Raw genomic sequence first — 17,834 nt, 5'->3', positions numbered from 1 at the left:
TGGTTCACGCCCCAGAAGGCAGGGCTGTGCCACGCCAAACCACGAGCTCCATCTGGGTTCCCTACATGCTTCCTTTCAAATGGACACGTCTTCTGCTCCCCTACAGCTAGTTCACCCAAGCAGCTTGTTGTGCAGGTAGCTTCTTGCGCATGCACGCTGGGATCATGCATGTGCATAAGGCAAAGATGACTTCTCTCATTTGATAATCTCATAGTTTAGCTTTCCCATTCATTAACAGCAACTCACATTCCCAGGGACTGCATTTGCCTGTAACTAATACAAGCAGTAGCTAACATTATTGAATATCAATCAATACTGACGCTATGCTAAACACTTTGGAAATTATTGCACTGAGGCCTCACACTAACCACAAGGGAGCACTTGCTATTTTCACAATGTGGAGGAAGAGCCCGAGTCTCGTGGGTTACAGGCGGCACCATGCCAGGCCACATGCCTATCAGCTGGGTACAATGTGGCTGAGCTTTGAAATCTGGCTCTACAAGCGTCTGTGTCATCCGTGGATGATCGGGGCATTGCTGAATACTATTGGTTGAATTTTCATGACTAAAAAAAATTTTTTTGTTTTAAAAATAAGACTTAGTTATTTCTTTGAAAGCCAGGGTTACACAGAGAGCATGAGAGATAGAGACAGTCTCCACCTGTTGCGATGGCTGGGCTGGACCGGGCCAAAGCCTGGAGCTGGGGGCCAGGAGCAGGGTGCAGGGTCCACCTGCACCAGGGCATGTATGCACTAGCAGGAAGCTGGAATGTGGACTGCAGCGCGGACTTGAATGTAGGCAGACCAAGTGGGATCTTAACTGGTACAACAAATACCCACTCCAAGAGCTGTTTTTGAAATCATCACAAGGAAATCCCCGAGAACATGCAGGCTCCAGTGGTGAAGTGCCTCCCCAAATACAGAGCTCACTCAGAAAATAACATAATGCTGGGCCTGGCATGGTAGCCTAGTAGCTAAAATCCTCGCCTTGCATGCGTTGGGATTCCCTATAGGCACTGGTTCTAATCCCAGCAATCCCGCTTCCCATTCAGTTCCCTGCTGTCGGCCTGGGAAAGCAGTCGAGGATGGCCCAAAGCCTTGGGACCCTGCACTTGTGTGGGAGACCCAGAGGAGGCTCGTGGCTCGTGGCTCCAGGCTTCAGACTGGCTTATCTAGGGCTGTTGCAGCCATTCAGGGAGTGAATCATCGTATGGAAGATTCTCCTCTCTGTCTTTCCTCCTCTTTGTGTATCTGCCTTTTCAATAAAAAAATAAATCTTTTTTAAAAAGAGAATAACATAAAGCTATACAGTAACTGTGGTGAATCCAACTCACATGACTGCAGGGGAAACACACAGAGCACAACATGCAGTGTCACATCACCATAGCAGGAGCCCAGCTTCTCGGAGCCCTTAGCTGGTCCATCCCGGATGGGTATCAACTCCCAGCAACATGAAGAAACTCAGAGGTAGGCACCATCTGTACCTCTGTCCTACCAACAAGAAAACAAGGCCACAAAAGGCAAAGCGATCTTGCCCACAGCTGGGTAAGTGGTAAAGTCAGGATTCGAATTTGGGTAGCCCAGCTTGTGTTCCCAGTCACTACACTTGCTGGAGGGTTCCCATGGCCTTTGATCCAGCCAGCACAGAGCTGTTTCTATGTGTGCGCCTGATTTCTCCGGGGGCATCAAGGAGGTGTGCTCATTTCCTCAAGGCCCTTCCTTCCTCTGGAAGGCAGTGAGGTTGCCAGCGTGAGGCATGAGCAGGGAGCAATGCGAGTGTTATAATCCCAAATCTGAGATTTCAGAATGCGGATCCAGAAGTCTTGGTGCTTGATGAGGTCCTTCACACCTTTAAAATCCGAAAGGTTCAGAAGGCAGGGTGGCCAAGTGAATGGATGGAGGGAAAATGTTTCCAAGTGAATTAAAACTGCTATATGTCAATGCAAATCAAGAAGGACTTTGCCCGGGGTTTAAAAACGTGCAAGAAATGGCCCATCAAGATGCTGGAGAGAGAGTGGCTTCATGATGCTGACCATGGTGAGCTGAGCCTTTACGCTTGCATCTCAGCCTGGTGGAGTGTGGGTGTCTTCAGTGCACCCAAGGTTTCAGCTGTCGCAGACGGGCTCCCTGAGCCCTTTGGGACTTCTCAGAAATGGAATCATAGAGACTCCCAGGCATGGCTTCTGAAATGAAATGAGATGGGTTTTGGGGTCTGTCCTTTCCTAGCTAGGCAAACTTGGGCAGATCCAGCTCTCTGCTGCCCTGTATTTGTGGGTATTATGTGTAATTGACAACTGTTCCTCCCACGGGTTGTTAGGCACATTTGATGAATAAGTAATTGTAAAAGGCACAGCACAGACACAGCGGCTTGCTGCCGTTGTCACCATTGTGACGGCTAAGTCAGCCCCCTGGTTTTCTTTATCTTTCTTTATTTTTAAAGATTTATGTATTTTTATTGGAAAGTCAGATTTACAGAGAGAAGGAGAGACAGAGAGAAAGATCTTCCATCTGCTAATTCACTCCCCAAGTGGTCGGCACGGCTGGAGCTGAGTTTATCCAAAGCCAGGAGCCAGGAGCTTCTTTGTGGTCTCCCACGCGGGTGCAGGGTCCCAAGGCTTTGCACTGTCGCCTACTGCTTTCCCAGGCCGACAGCAGGGAGCTGGGTGGGAAGTGGGATTGCTGGGACACAAACTGGCTTCCATAGGGGATCCCGGCACACACGCAAGAGGAGGACCGTAGCCTCTAGGTTATGTGGTTTTCAATCACGCAAAGAATAACTTCAGTCCTACTTCTGGTAAGGCTGGAATGCTTAGAGCATTTACCAGGCAGCTACAAAACCATGGTCAGGGCAATCTCCAGAGAGGCTGCAGCCGAGAAGGGGACAAGTAGGGAGGCTGAGGGATAGAGCGGAACGCAGACCTAGGGTCAATAAAAAGGGAAAGAATTCAACGCCTATCGCAGCTGGGGTCCCGACGCACGCCCAGAGCGAATCCTCCAGCTTGGCAACGCCGGCGCTGGCTGCCAGCCTCAGGGTCCGGCTTGGCGGCGTCCTTCGGCTACTCCTCCCTTCCACTCATCCCTGTTCGGACCCTGGACTGCGATTGGACAGCTCGACCCCGGGCTGTCGCCGATTGGACTTCGCCGGCCGGAGCGACGGGGTTTAAAGAGGGGGCGGGGGCGCGCCGCGGAGTAGCGCCGCGGTCCCCGCCGAGCGCAGCTAGCAGTGCGCGCCGTCCGAGCCCGACCAGCCGCCGCCCCGGGCAGTCGCTCTCCAACAGCTCGGCCGCGCAGAAACCGCGGGGTTAAGGCAGGCGCGGTGTGGCCAGGGGTCCCGCTACAGACTAGTGAGAGGCTAAGGCTCCCGGGAACGTCGGGGCGGCCACCATGGTGGCCACGTGCCTGCAGGTGGTGGGCTTCGTCACGAGCTTCGTGGGATGGATCGGCATCATCGTCACCACATCTACCAACGACTGGGTGGTAACCTGCGGCTACACCATCCCCACGTGCCGTAAGCTGGACGAACTGGGCTCCAAGGGGCTGTGGGCGGACTGCGTCATGGCCACGGGGCTGTACCACTGCAAGCCCCTGGTGGACATCCTCATCCTGCCGGGTAAGGACCCCACCCTGCTAGCTCTGGACCTAACATCTCTCAGCCTCAGACTTGTTTTGTTTCTTGAATCTGGAATTTTGGGGTGGCCTCACTGCTCAAGTCGCTTCGAGATTTTAGTGGACAGAGTAGTAATTCAGTCTGTGAGAACTCCTATTTTCCCACCCATGCTGGACCAAATCTCTTCCCGGGACACCTGCTTTCGGGTTAGCTACCACCGCAGGTGCGGAGAAAGCAAGGTGGTGATGGGAAGGGGATGTGAGCTCTCAGGCGACCGGGAGGACGCAGTCTGAATGTCGCTGTCCTCGCCGGGCGGGCGGGTGAGGTGCCTTGGCGAGGTTGGGGCTCTCTCAGTTGTGCGCGCGCCCTCCTCCCAGCGATTCATGTCCTAGGACATTTCGCAGTTGAGTAAATCCCAGGTTGATGCCCACACGCTCCGGGGCGGAGGTGGTGCTGGTGTCGGTCCTATTTCCCCTGTCCGCACTCTCGCCCCCTCCTTCTCCTCTTCATCGCAAGCTGCAGGGTGGTTGTGGGGGAGGCTCCCCTGGCCCTCTCCGCACCCTGTTTGGGGCGGGAAGTCTGGCTTTCCCTGGAGGAGTCACTCCTCCCCACTCCCAGCTGTGATTGGAAGTGGGGAGGGGGCTAAGTTGATGGACAAGCACCCTCCCCCATCCCCTTGCACACCCTGGCTTTCCCTGGGGAGTCACTCCTCCCCACTCCCAGCTGTGATTGGAAGTGGGGAGGGGGCTGAGTTGATGGACAAGCACCCTCCCCCATCCCCTTGCACACCCGGCCCATCTTAAGGTGCCGCCCGGGCAGGCGCAGTGTCAGGTAAGATTAAAACTACTGGCATCCCGGGTGCGGGGCCGGTGAGGTCTCAGGTGGCCCAGTTGGGAACCTCGATAGGGCCCCCGCAGGCTCCTGCCCTCCCTGGCTTCAGCACCCCACTTTCCTCTCACTAGTAGTGGTGAAACATGCGTATTGAAAGATCTGCACGAACTTCTTAATCCTTCTCCCCCAGGAGTCTGTGACTCCGGGAGACTCTGTTTCCCAACTTCAGTGTCTTGGGTTTCCCATTCCACCTTGCTACCCTGATGCTTGCTGCTTGGCCCCATCAGGGCACCTGTCTTATTTTCATTCACTGTTGGCGAATTAATGTTACTCCATTGCATTTTACTTTGCTGGAAGCTATGGACGGCGCCCTGCTGTGTCTGCATCCCGGCATGTGCGCAGCCTCGCCTGTGCTCCACAGCAGGTGCCCATGGTGCTGTGATCCCTGCCTTTCCTTGTGTTCAAGGAGATGAATAGAAGTCTGTGAACCCAGATCTGGGCCAGCCTCAGTTAGTGGGAGATGGGTGGTAGACCACAGTGTCCAGGCCTCACGCCCTGGGTGATGTGGCACAAATTGCTCATCTCCGTGAACCCTAGTTGTTCTCTTTTAAAAATGGAAGTCCCACCAGCCATCTGGGTGCCAGGATTGTTGAGTGAGACAAGAAGTGTAAACCTTTGGTGTAGGGCAAGCACCACAAATGGTAGTTTTTTTTTTTTTTTCCCTGAAAACTGTATAGTATGTGTATGGATTTCTGACTGAAGCACAGCATTACTCTCTGCCTCCTTGCTCCTGTGTAAAGTCTTGTGAGCACTCAGCAGGAGGAGTTTGTTCTCAAAGATGGACCACACTCCAGAAGGCAGAGCTCAGTGCCTCCTTTCCAGCTCCCCTTGCGTGGGGGCAGGGCAGGTCCCCGGTCTCCACTTCTTGTCTTTCAGCTACGACCTTGGCACCGAAACACACGCACACCCCGTGTCATGCATCTCAGGATCTCTGATGGCGGCCCTCTGTATCCTCTAAAGGGCTGGGCCTCAAAGTCTGGGTGACTTCCCCAGGGACCTTCAAGTCAACAGAAACATGCTTGGTTAGCTTTCCCGGGCAGCGATGGGAAGAGGGCCTTGGCGCAGTCTGGATTCTGGCCAGACAGCCCTTGCACATTCGTTCAGGTTGGGTCCTGGAGTGGAGTATGGCATGGCTGGGTTTGGTATAAGGGTCCTGGTATGTGAGGCAAAAGTTAGGGCTAATTTCTTGGCTTGGCCATGAACTCTGCCTCACTCAGGCCACCGTGTCTCTGACTCTTTGAACAACAAAAAAATGAAGAGCAGTAAGCGGTCATGAAAAACTGTCTCTAACTTGGAGGATTGATGTAATGAAAAACAGATTTAAAAGTCAAGCAATGGATTCAAGTTTGTGAAATCCTCCTCATATCTTCTCTGTCTATTTGTTTTGCTTTAGTACTGCACACATAATTGGCTTCTTTCTAAAGTTGTTTCTTGGCGCTTTACTGATCCGTAGGAAGTCCAGGCAGTCTTTTTTTTTTTCCAGCTCTTATTGTCCAATTCACGGACACCTGTTGACTTACATCATCTGTGTGGGCACTGTGTTAACCCCTTGCAGACCAAGACAGGTGTGTGTCCAGGGCATTGTGGGAGTGGCAAAAGATGGAGCATGCCTGCCTGTAGGGGGCAGCACTTGTGAGGCCAGTAGCCTCTGGAGAGCAAAGAGACATTCCAATGTTAGCTTACTCTCCTTGGCACTATGCATTGTTCAAATCCAATGCAAATTTAAAACACAGAATTAGGGAGAAGGGCAGCTGGTGCACCTGGAGACAAAAGGACTGGATGTCTCTGTTACAACACCAGAAGTGGTAACAAATTCGCTATGACTACTTAGCATACACTCTGGTGTTTTTTCTTTCTTTCTTTTTTTTGGGGGTGGGTAAGATTTATTTTTATTGGTAAAGTAGATTTATGGAGAGGAGAGACAGAGAAAAAGATCTTCCAGCTGCTGGTTCGCTCCCCAAATGGCCACAACGGCCAGAACTGAGGTGATCCGTAGCAAGGAACCAGGAGGTTCTTCTGAGTCTCTCATGTGGGTGCAGGTCACAAGGCTTTGAGTCATCCTTTACTGCTTTGCCAGGCCACAAGCAAGGGGTTGGATGAGAAGTGGAACAGCCAGGACATGAACCAGTGTCTATATGGGATCCTAGTGCGTGCAAGGTAAGGATTTAGCCTCTGAGTCATTATTCTGGGCCTAGCATAAACCCTGTTTTGCGCATTGCAAATTCTATTCTATTGAATTAACTTTCAATAGAATTCTATTAGAAAGATGTAGCTACTATTGCTATTTTCACTCCCGGAGGAGAAAAGTAAGACATTGCCCAAGGCCACCCAGGTATGTAGACTCTATCAACAGCGCACCAGAACCAGACCAGGACAGCAGAGAAAGCTTAGTAGAAGATATGAGTTTTCGTGTGAGTCTTTCACAAGGTGATGTAACATTGTAAATGGACCCCTGACCCCTCATCCTGGGAACTTGGTCGTGTGGTCTAATCGGGGGATGCCCCTACTTCTGTCTCTCTACTTCCTTTTCTTGTAGCTGAGTTGCTTTCCAGCTTGAAAATGTACATTAATCTCAGACAGTTGTTTGCAGCTCCTTAGCCCTGGCATGGGGCAAGAGGGAGCTCGGGAGGAGGTGCTGAGCGCAGACGAGGCAGGGCTCAGGGACCAGGTGGCCTGTGCGCTCACCCACACTTGTCTGCTCTGTTTCCAGGCTATGTGCAAGCTTGCCGGGCCCTGATGATTGCTGCCTCCGTCCTGGGGCTGCCAGCCATCCTGTTGCTGCTCACCGTGCTCCCTTGCATCCGGATGGGCCATGAGCCTGGCGTCGCCAAGTACCGGCGGGCCCAGCTGGCCGGGGTGCTGCTCATTCTGCTGGGTAAGACAGCTTCCTACACGGCAGCCCCACTCTGAGGGAACCCAACGAGTCTCACACCTCCGGCTTGGTGCCTCACTGAGTTCAGAAGTGTGAAAGGCAGTCTGTGAACCCATGGGGGAGAAGTCCCCACCATCTGTGACCTGTTTTATTGCATGAACAGTTGACAGTGGTGGGTATGTCTGTGGGGGGACATAAATAAATTACAAGGAGGCTTTAAACAGAGTTTTTTTTATTGGAAGGCACCTTTACAGAGTAAAGGAGAGACAGAAAGATCTTCCATCTGCTGGTTCACTCCCCAAGTGGACGCAACGGCTTGAGCTAAGCCGATCTAAATCCAGGAGTCAGGAGCTTCTTCCAGGTCTCATGCAGGTGCAGGGTTCCAAAGCTTTGGGTCATACTCCACTGCTTTCCCAGTCTACCAGCAGGGAGCTGCATGGGAAGTGGAGCAACCAGGAGGTGAATCGTCACCCACATGGGATGCTGATGCTGAGGCAGAGGATTAGCCAGTTGATCCAAGGTGCCCGGAAGACAAGGAGGATTCTGAGGCTAGGAGGTCACTAGGCGAGAGACCAGGAGAGCAGAATGAGTCACACTCTGGCTCTCTGTTTAAGCCCCTCAATGGAGTCTCTTTTAGAGCATCCATAGCTCCCAGTGTGGATCAGCTGGATTGGAATTTTCTGAGGATTGGGCCAGGCAAGGGCATATTTTTTTTTTTTAGAGTCCCAGGTGATTCTTAGGTGAAGCCAATATAGGAAACCCCAGTTAATAATGAAAGACTAGAAAAATAAAGGAGAGCACAGACAGAAATAAGGTATTGAGAGAGGTAGACCAGCGGTGGCGACTTGATCTTCTCTCCAGCAAGTGTTACTGGAGTAAGTGTGCCCGGCATCAGGTTAGGCATTGAGAGGGTTTGGGTGGGGCAAGGCTCCTTTTGCTCTGCGGGTGCTTAGAAAGGGCGATAGAGGATGGCTCGTGCCAGTCTCAACGAAATCCTTGTCCCCAGGCCATACGCGCAAAGAACAAGGAGCCAATCCAGACCAGATACGTTTCTCAGCACAGAGGAATCTGTCATGACTCAAGGGTTGAAGGGAAAGTGGTGGGGTCATGGGCTGGAGGAAGGGACAGCTGAGGCTGCTGAGCAGGCCTGGGCGCATCCAGTCTTGCTTCGTTGATGATGCCTGACACAGAGGGCCCCGTTGAACAACCCGTGGGACTGTCCTTCCAGCTCTCTTTTTTTTAAAAAAAAAATTAATTATTATGTTTTATGATTTTTACATAGTTGATTAGGGCTACAGGAAGGCGGGTGACATCACCATTTCCATTTCCATTTTTCTTTCCTGTAACTGGGGGGGAAGGGGAGTCAAGGAGAGAAGCCACATCCAGCCTCCCAAATGCCTCTGCACCCTGGGATGGAGGGCAGCCACCCGACACCACTCCAGGGTCCCCGGTATGGGGCACGCTCCAAGGGTTCTGCTCAAGTGGTTTCAATAGTTTCACATTTCTGAATTACTGCCGATCTCGCCACTCCAAGCACAGTGAAATCTCTTCAGAATCCACTGGTTGACATAGTCCACTTTAGAGTCTCTGTTTGCTCAGATATTTACTGCCAACACTTGGCTGGGATAGTCGAGCAATTTGTTCTGTTTTCTGTCCTCTGTTATGGTACCAGGTGTCCTCTGCAGACTGCAATGTACTACCATATCATCCATGTGCACTTGGCTATGCTGTCCAATGCTCTAAGTCACTGAGGAGACCCAGCTCTGACATATGCACTCCCTGATCAGACCATGGAATCTACAGTTCTCTCCATGGTTGGGGTTCTGATCCAGCAATTCAGTTGAGGGGATTCCAAAGAAACTTTGTCTGAGGTGATCCCAGACCTGATTCTTGTGTGTGCTTGCCAATACAGGGTCTGACACAGTCCGCTGTCCCAATCAGTTTATGCACATGTAGCAAGTACAGTGGCCCTGTCGTTGAGTGTCCTTCAGGATTCATTCCTCACCTACACGTACTGTGGCCTTATCCATGGATGTCCCTGGGTAGTAACTCCAGACCTCCAAGACCCCAGAGCTTGCTGCCGGGCATCCAGCGGGCAAAGCCTGGTTCCATTGTCACTCTGGCTACCCATAAGCCCAGGATTTGCCCACCGCTTGGCAGCAGTGGATAGGGAGCTGGGATCCCCAGCAGGAATCAGCCCTGTTTCAGACATCTGCACCTCTGAGCAGACTTACCTGGACTCCACACACCAACATTGCTTCTAGCTCTGTTCCTTTTGATAATTTCATTTTCTCCATTGTCACTCAATGAAGGCTAACTCCACAACCATGCTGTAAGTCCTAGCAGAGGACAGGAAGTAAAACCTGCAGTTCTTTGATGCAAGGTGCATGCCCAGTGAGAACCTGGCCTGGATGCGGGTCAGAGATCACATCCCAGACTGGCCCATTCAAGCCCGTGCCTGGGCTTTCTCTCGGACTCCTAGCCATGCAGGGCTGAAGGACAAGTCTACTGTCTGAGGGGCTTCTCTGAAGATGTTCTGGCTTCCATATGGGAGTCACAGGGCATTCATAGGAAAGAAAACTCACTCAAACAAGCCAGTGGACCCTGTAGAAAAGAGAGGGGAGGGGAAAAGACACCCCTAAGCCAGTTGACTCATCTAGCTGAATGATCTGGGTTATGAAAAAAAAACCAGCCAGAGGTTTGTAACTTCTCAGTACTTTTTGTAACTTCTTTGTGCTTTTTTTTTAAGTTAAAAAAATTTTTCTTCTTTGTGTTTTTGAAGGGGGGTTGGCAAAGAGAGGCAGAGTCACAGATGATGAAAGCAAGGTGGAGCAGGGTAGCAGATACCAGTTGCTCCTTCCCTGTTGGCTTGGAGTGAAGCCATGGGGAAATTGGGGTGCTGAGTGGCCCAATCCCACCCGCCAAGGCTTGCCTTGACTACAGTTGAGCTGGCACTGGAAACATAAAGCTCATGGTCCCAAGTGTGGCACCTGCTGATGTCCACTGGGTCTTCCCGCCACAGAGCCCGAAGGGCCTGGGCTTGCGCCCCATCCCCCACAGCACTGGGCGTGGGTGGGAGGGGTAGGAGAGAGTGAAAGCTTCCTTTGTATTTCTCTGGCTTGGTTCCTTTTTCTCTCAGTAAGGGGGTGGGTGGGGAGAGGCCAGCTCTGGGCCAAGGCTGGTCCAAGGGTTTACTGGATGGTGATGTGGTAAGGTAGGGGTGAGTGTTGGCCAGCACAAGAGGTTTTTTTTTTTTTTTTTTTTTTTCAGTTGGAAAATCAGATATACAGAGAGGAAGAGAGACAGAGAGGAAGATCATCTGCCCACGGATTCACTCCCCAAGTAGCTGCAACAGCCAGAGCTGAACTGATTCCAAGCCTGGAGCTTGTTCCGGGTCTCCCACACGGGTGCAGGGTCCCAAGGGTTTGGGCCATCCTCTACTGCTTCCCCAGGCCACAAGCAGGGAGCTGGATGGGAAGTGGGGCCACCAGGACAAGAACTGGCTCCCGTATGGAATCCCAGTATGTGCAAGTTGAAGACTTTAGCCTCTAGACTACTATGCCGGACCCAAGAGTAAGAGTTTAAGGGCCTGAGGAACTGGACACAATGATATAAGCTAGTCCTACTTTGGAAATCATGAATGTTTTGCATTAAAATGCAAATTCCTGATCAGCACATCTGTAATGATTTTTCTGAAAGCTTACAGTGTTTGTGCTTGTAGTACAAGCACTTTGTCTTCCCAGGAGTCCAAGGTTACCAAAGTAAGGATTTCCTGCTGTGGGCAAGGGGGCCTGATGCTGAGGGCTCCTTAGGCTAGACCATCAGCCCAAGGAGCAGCAGGTGCCTTGCTGGGCTGGCCCTGAGGCTCATCCATCCTATGTTTCCCAGCGAAGGCAGGAGGTTAACAGTGTACTCAGTAATTGTTTTGTCAGTTGGAGTCAGATCCAACTCTACAGAATCTGGAATCTATTAGTTTTTAGCTGAATGAATAATATCTTAAATACGTAATATAAAGTGGAAACAGTGTTTTCCACTTTTTGAAGCAGTGCATGCAGTCTGGCACATAGTAAACCTGAGCAAATATTTGCTAGTATTACAGTTGGAGAAAATCGCCTGTAACCCAAAGGGCGGCTAGGTCTTCTTCAACCGTATCTAATTTGTACAGGTTCATCTCTGCATAGGGGACCGTAGAGGAGAGAAAATGCCGTGTTTTCGGAAATACCACATCATATCTGGGCCTAATGGAAATAGTTCCTCTGTTTACTCTGTAGAGATCAGAATGTGGGGATCAGTAGCTGGAAGTTTGTGTTTTGCAGGTATGACAAGGCGTGTTGAATCACCCTGCTGCAAACACTGCATCTTAGCTCTGATTCAGTCGGATTCTGATTTTTACTACAACTTGGAAAGTGCTTCAATGTTTCTTAGAGGATGGGATAAAGAATGGGAGGCAAGGAAATGTACTTTGCATCCCAAAGCAACCCTGTCTTCTTCCTTTCTGAAATACTACAAGCAAGGACAGTTAAAATAACTTATGTGGAACAAGTTATTTTAACCCGCGCACTCAGGTTAAAAGAAAATTGGGGGTAAATTTAAGGTTGGGTGCCAACATGGTATAAACAGAACTTGCCTCACACACACAATTAAATGGGAATCTCCTTGGGTGGAGAACTAATGGTGATACCCTTAATGTCAGGGCATGAATAGAAGAGTTAGAAAACCCTTTTCTAAACTCTTGAACTTTAGGCAAACACATCTCACACTGCACGGATAATGGAAGGGATGTGGCATTTGGGATGACCTTGTTCTGAAATTGGCGACACTGTCTGCTCTGTGAGCCCCTCGTGCCTCTACATTCTGTGATGGAAAAAAATTAACCGATAATCATGAGGCTGCTTTCAAATAGGGTAAAGGAAAGCAAAGATAATGATGCAAGGAATAGAACTAAAGGCAGAGATGTTGAAAGCAGGCTGGGAAAATAACATCCTTGAATATTGCATCAATTGGATGGTTGCTGTCACTGTTATCTCTTCTGCAATGTCACTGGTGGCAGTGAAATCTGTCCTGTGCACTTGTGTGCGTGTGTTTTGTTGTTGTTAGATATATCTATTTTTATTGGAAAGTCGAATTTACAGAGAGGAGGAGAGACAGAGAGGAAGATTTTGCATCCACTGGTTCACTCCCCAAGTAGCTGCAGTGGCTGGAGCTGAGCCGATCCAAAACCAGGAGCTTCTTCCAGGTCTCCCAATTGGATGCAGAGACCCAAGGCTTTGAGCAGTCCTTGACTGCTTTCCCAGGCCACAAGCAAGGAGGTGGACAGGAAGCAGGGCTGCTGGGACATGAACCAGAGCCCATAGGGGATCCCGGTGTATGCAAGGTAAGGACTTTAGCCACTAGGCTACTGTACAGGGCCTGCAGTTGTGTTTTCTTAAAGCAACATTTTAGAGAGTAGAAAACCAAAAACATTTCTAGCTTTAAATGTCCAGGAAATCAGCAAATAAATATGACCCATACAATAGCCATTGCTGTAATTTGCTCTGTGTATGTGTTATAACAGTACTGATTGAAGACAGTGGTCAATACATTGTAAAATGTGAAGTGGAGAAGGACTTAGAAGTTTTTCTTGTGGGAAATTTCAAACCCAAACAAAAATCAGAGGAAGAGTTGAGGGAAGTCCAGACCCTTCCTAGCCTGTGTGTTTTGAGTTTCTGCTCTTCACTCCATTCAGTCCCAGGGTTTTAGAAGCTATTAACGTATCGAGGAAGATCTTCCCTGGTGTTACTAGAGTTGTGAGTAAGTTAAGTGCCTTTAATGAAAACACTGAGTTGTCTGGAAGACAATGTTTTAAAAGTCTGTTCGGTGACTGCCACTGAAAGTGGCAAGTCCTGGAAAGAGAGGCTCATTGGAGAGAGAAAGGGTTGTCCCTGGAGGTGTGAGTCGTGTCTTACGCTCACTCTCTCTCTCTCGTAGAGCAGAGCTCCAAATGGAAAACACACCTGCACCCGTGTTATTCAACTTCATCATATTTCTGTATTTCCCCCTTTGGGCCACTTAAAGCGTGTTTAGTTGCTCTCTGATCCTTGTGTGTATTTATGAGGTGTAGTGCCTATTGTCTCTATTTAAATCCACGTATTGCCACATTTTTTAACTAGTCTCCTTAAGAGATTCAAAGCCAGCTCCACTTGCCTTTCATGTCTTAAGATGAACTTTGCAAATGTTATGTTTTCTGTGTTTGATAAAGTCAAGATCATTATCACCTTTTAGCAAAGGGTGTCCATCCCATCAACTCAAGACCGCATTGTAGCATGTCAATTGAAACTTGCTCTCCAAAGAGCAAGAGATTCTGCTTAGGAGAGGACCAAGTCTGGAGGACTGTGACCCACATAATGAAGTGTTCTTTTCCGTCTCCTTCTTTGTAACCTAAGAAGATTCCTGACAAGTGGCAGAGTAGCTTTCTCTGCCACAGGTAGTAAAACCCTGTGTCTCCTGCAGGTGCATATAGGACAGGACACTGAAAAAGATGAGCGCTGAAGTTCCTGTCTTGTTTTTAGAGTTTTGACTTAAAAATAAATCCTCATGACCTAAAAAAAATAGGAAGGATAGATAGCTCCTGAATGGTCTTTAACTTAGAGATAAGTATGAATTTTAAGAAAAACTTTATTTTATTTTGCTCAAACAACAAAACCATTTTGAGCTCCATTTTTAATTTTTTTGGGGGGGTGGTGTTGGGGAGGCCAACAAAAATAAACCCAGCAGGCCTGATAGGTGGTTGAGTAAGCCAAACATGATTGGCAGTTGTATTAATATTTCATGCTTTATTTGACTTGTATTTTCAACTTTATTGGTGAAAACATATCCCTTTCTCCTTTTCAACCATTGTTGAAATCAAGTAAATTCTCCCGTTTTACTTTCCAAACATTTTTGTCCTGAGTTCAGCTGCGGGTCACGGTTCCCACTGTGCCTCTCATTTCCTTTCCTGTTGTGTGGTGGTCTGTCATTTTTTCGGTGGTTTTGATGTGGTTTATCCCCGGGAGCCACAGGAATTCCACCCGGAGTTCATTTATCTGCTAGGAAATAAAGTGCCTGCTGGGACTCATTTGCCTTGCTTTGCGTGGATCCCTAATGAAGTAAATCACGAGTTTGTGACTTTCATATTAAAGTCACGTGAGAACTTGATGATGCTTGTCACTTTTGCTAGGTGTGCAGGGGAAAAGAGAATTTGAATAGGACTATCTCATTCATCTGTCTTTTCTTTAACCGATCTCCCATCCAGACCTATGATGCTCATTGTCCAAGTGTGTAGACATTTTCATGGTTTCATTTTTTTAAAATAAGTCATGTTAGAACAAAATCTAACTCATGCAAAACATGAGTTTTGCTGTTACCTATGGTTGCTTTTGGAATACTGGGACTAAGTCTTTTTCTTTGTAAAGATAACTTTGATTGTTTTGTTTAAGAAAAAAGTAAATTAACTTAGAAGTGATTTTTTTTTGTCATATTTTATAACATCTAAACCAAATGTGGAGGTTAAATTAGGTGGTTTGCACGGAATGGGAGCAATGCTTCTTGTGTCTGTGTCAGTGAAGAGTATAAGTACAAAGCCACTGGAAAATGCAAAGTTTAATTTGAACCGTGAGCCATTTTGAAACCTGCCAGTTGTTCCTGAGAAAGATTGGCTGGATTGAACCAAATCAGTTTCATCTTTCTGGTGCCCACTTTTCCCCCATAAGTAAGCCTGAGTGTTTGGGTGTTGGTTTTGCTCATAGCAGAAGGAACATACACTTTTAGTGCCAGGGCTGTGCCCCTGCCTTGCACATTGGGGTGGGGAATCCAATCGGTAGTTCTCTTTGGCTAGAACACTCTGGGGAGGGAACTTGGTGCCCTGTCCTGGTGCAGAGAAAAGCTTTTCTGGGTGCCTTACTGAGTTACAATGAAGATCACAGCAAACCAGTGTGCCCACTGATGTGCGACCCATGTCAGAGGAGATGCTAGCTTCTTCAGTACTTGATGTTTAGTGCCACATAACTGTGTGAGTGGTTCACAACCGATGCCAGGTTCTTAGAAGGCCATCTGAGCAGTGCAGAACCCTTCCAAAGCTCTTCCCCTTGACTTCTACCTGGGAACCATACTTTTTAGGATCGGAATCACCTCTATTTCCCTGTATCTGCACCAAGCCTGGGGCATAAGCTTAGTTTACGCGTAGGCTATGAGGCTATTGAAAATGTCTTTGAAAATGGGGAAGAGGTAAATCTTTTTTTCAGTTTAGAACCCAGCATTTATGTGAAGGATAAATTATATTCCTTTTCTGTAGGCATGGAGGGCAAGTTAGAAAATGACTCAGTATGAATAAAAGTGAGAAAGTTAGCTGAGTTGGAAGTGAGAAGGGTACTCTAAGGGTACCCTAGGTGGCAAACACCAGCCTGGCAATGCCACGATCTGTCTGAATTTGCTGATGGCTTTTCTCGGAATGGAAAACCTCATTATCATCCTTATATCTGCCAATCTCATATGCTATCTCAACTAAAACTCTTTAAAAAATGTTTTCATTTTACTTGGAAAGGAGGCGGGGAGAGAGAGAGGAAGAGATAGAGAGAGGTCTTCATATTCCAAATGCCTTCAATAGCTGGTGCTGGACCAAGCTAAAGTCGGGAGCTGAGGGCTCCATCTGGGTCTCCCTGTGGGTGGCAGGGACACAGTGCATGAGCCACCACCTGCTGCCCACCTCTCCCACCCGAGCAGGAAGCATTAGCAGGAAGTTGGATTGGAAGTGAGGCGGCAGGCAACTCCATCCCAAGCACTCTGATTTGGGATGTGGCCCCAAGTGCCTTGTAACTACTGCATCCAACTTCTGGCCCACAAAGTTGTAATTAAAATTTCTATTGTGTTTCTAGTTGTAAGAAATCAGATGGCACCAAAAGAGGCAACAGAATTATGTTTTCTAGAGCTGTGTTGTTCAGTACAGTAGCTGCTAGCCATGGGTGGCTGTTGAAATGAAAGTTAATTAAAATTCAAATTTCAGGTCATCAGCCTCTCTGCCCACCAGGGCTGCACAAGTCAGGGCTGGTTTAAGAAGTTCCAAATAATTTTTTTAAGTCTTCCTAGACTCCTGCCTGTTGGGATGCTTCGGTGAGAAGGGAGAGAGAAAGCAATCGTAAGGAGGTTACTTTTTTTACTGTATACAATACAAACCAGATCTGAAGTTACACTGACTGGTGCGAGGCCGCAGGACCCCCGCGACTAATGCCACCACCAGACGCTCCTTCAGTTCTTTACATATGCGAGTTGGGATTTTGAGATTGTGAACAATAACATGCCAACTCAAATTTATAGCTGATATTGCAACTTTTCTAGGTCTTTGCACTGTGAATTAACCAAATTGGAGAAAGAAGTGTAAAATTGAGGTGGGGGTGGGTGGGTACTGTCTTCTTTCTCATTTCCAAATAGCCGCGGTCACTCAGCCATTCAGCTACTATACAGGTGGCTGGGACTGAGCAAAACATTGGCTTTACAAACGTAGAGACCCAGCACCTGCCTGCGGGGGATTCAGAACCTGGAACAAAATGGACATGGGAAGTGATCATTAGAAGTAGGTGGTAATGCTAGACTTCTAACTATGGATGCAGAGTTACAATATGCAAGCAAAAACAAAGATATTCTGGCCGTCGGTGATTTATTTCTATGTGTTCTCGTAGGGGATTCTCTCCTTTCTGCCACCTGTTGTGCGAGTAGTCTGACACAAGTTTGCAGCCAGCCTGTTTGCTCTTCCCCTGGCTGAGTGTTTCCTGAGTGTGCGTGGTGGAGCGAATGAACCACCTGCAGCCTTGAGGCGCGGTGGGCACGCCGGTCACGCTCTCTGCTTGTCTTCCACAGCCCTCTGCGCCATCGTCGCCACCATCTGGTTCCCTGTGTGCGCCCACCGGGAGACCACCATCGTGAGCTTCGGCTACTCCCTGTACGCGGGCTGGATCGGGGCTGTGATGTGCCTGGTCGGGGGCTGTGTCATCGTCTGCTGCTCCGGAGACGCCCAGTCGTTCGGGGAAAACCGCTTCTACTACTCGTCGGGCTCCAGCTCCCCGACGCACGCCAAGAGTGCTCACGTGTAAGCCAGCCCCGGGCGGCCCTCCGAGGTGCTGTTAGAGGCTGGCTGGGCCCGCGGCGGCGAGGGGCGCACTCCTCCGCCAGGCTCCGGAGGGGCTAGCGAAAGGCCTGGCCTGCCTTAGTCTTAACACCACCCTCAACTCCCGACCTTTTGGTTGTCTTAAAAGAAATCTCTAGCTCAGATAGCGTCCACACTTTTTCTTTTCTTTCTTTCCCTCATGGCCTTTGCTCTTCTCTTGGGCATTTCTTTCTTGTTTATTAAAACAAATATTTTGTTTCTCTCTAAATCTGAAATGTCTTGCAAACAGTGCTGAGTGGGGTGGGGGTGGGGGAGAGAAGTAAAAGACGCCTTTCAAACAGTTACAGATGAC

The 17,834-nt window shown here is 49.0% G+C and overlaps 1 protein-coding gene across 1 annotated transcript; it reads left to right on the top strand.

Annotated features, from left to right (window-relative positions):
- Window positions 1-3,382: 3,382 nt before the first annotated feature.
- On the top strand, window positions 3,383-17,632 carry CLDN11 (claudin 11). Its single transcript, XM_041002950.1, has 3 exons — window positions 3,383-3,608; window positions 7,207-7,371; window positions 17,236-17,632. The coding sequence occupies exons 1-3, from the start codon at window positions 3,383-3,385 to the stop codon at window positions 17,466-17,468; spliced, it is 624 nt and encodes a 207-aa protein (XP_040858884.1). The 3' UTR covers window positions 17,469-17,632.
- The last annotated feature ends 202 nt before the right edge of the window (window positions 17,633-17,834 follow it).

Source organism: Ochotona curzoniae, unplaced genomic scaffold, assembly GCF_017591425.1.
Source record: "Ochotona curzoniae isolate NIBS_2020 unplaced genomic scaffold, NIBS_Ocur_1.0 scaffold_2587, whole genome shotgun sequence".
NCBI lineage: Eukaryota > Metazoa > Chordata > Mammalia > Lagomorpha > Ochotonidae > Ochotona > Ochotona curzoniae.
This window is presented reverse-complemented; position numbering and strand designations above follow the sequence as displayed.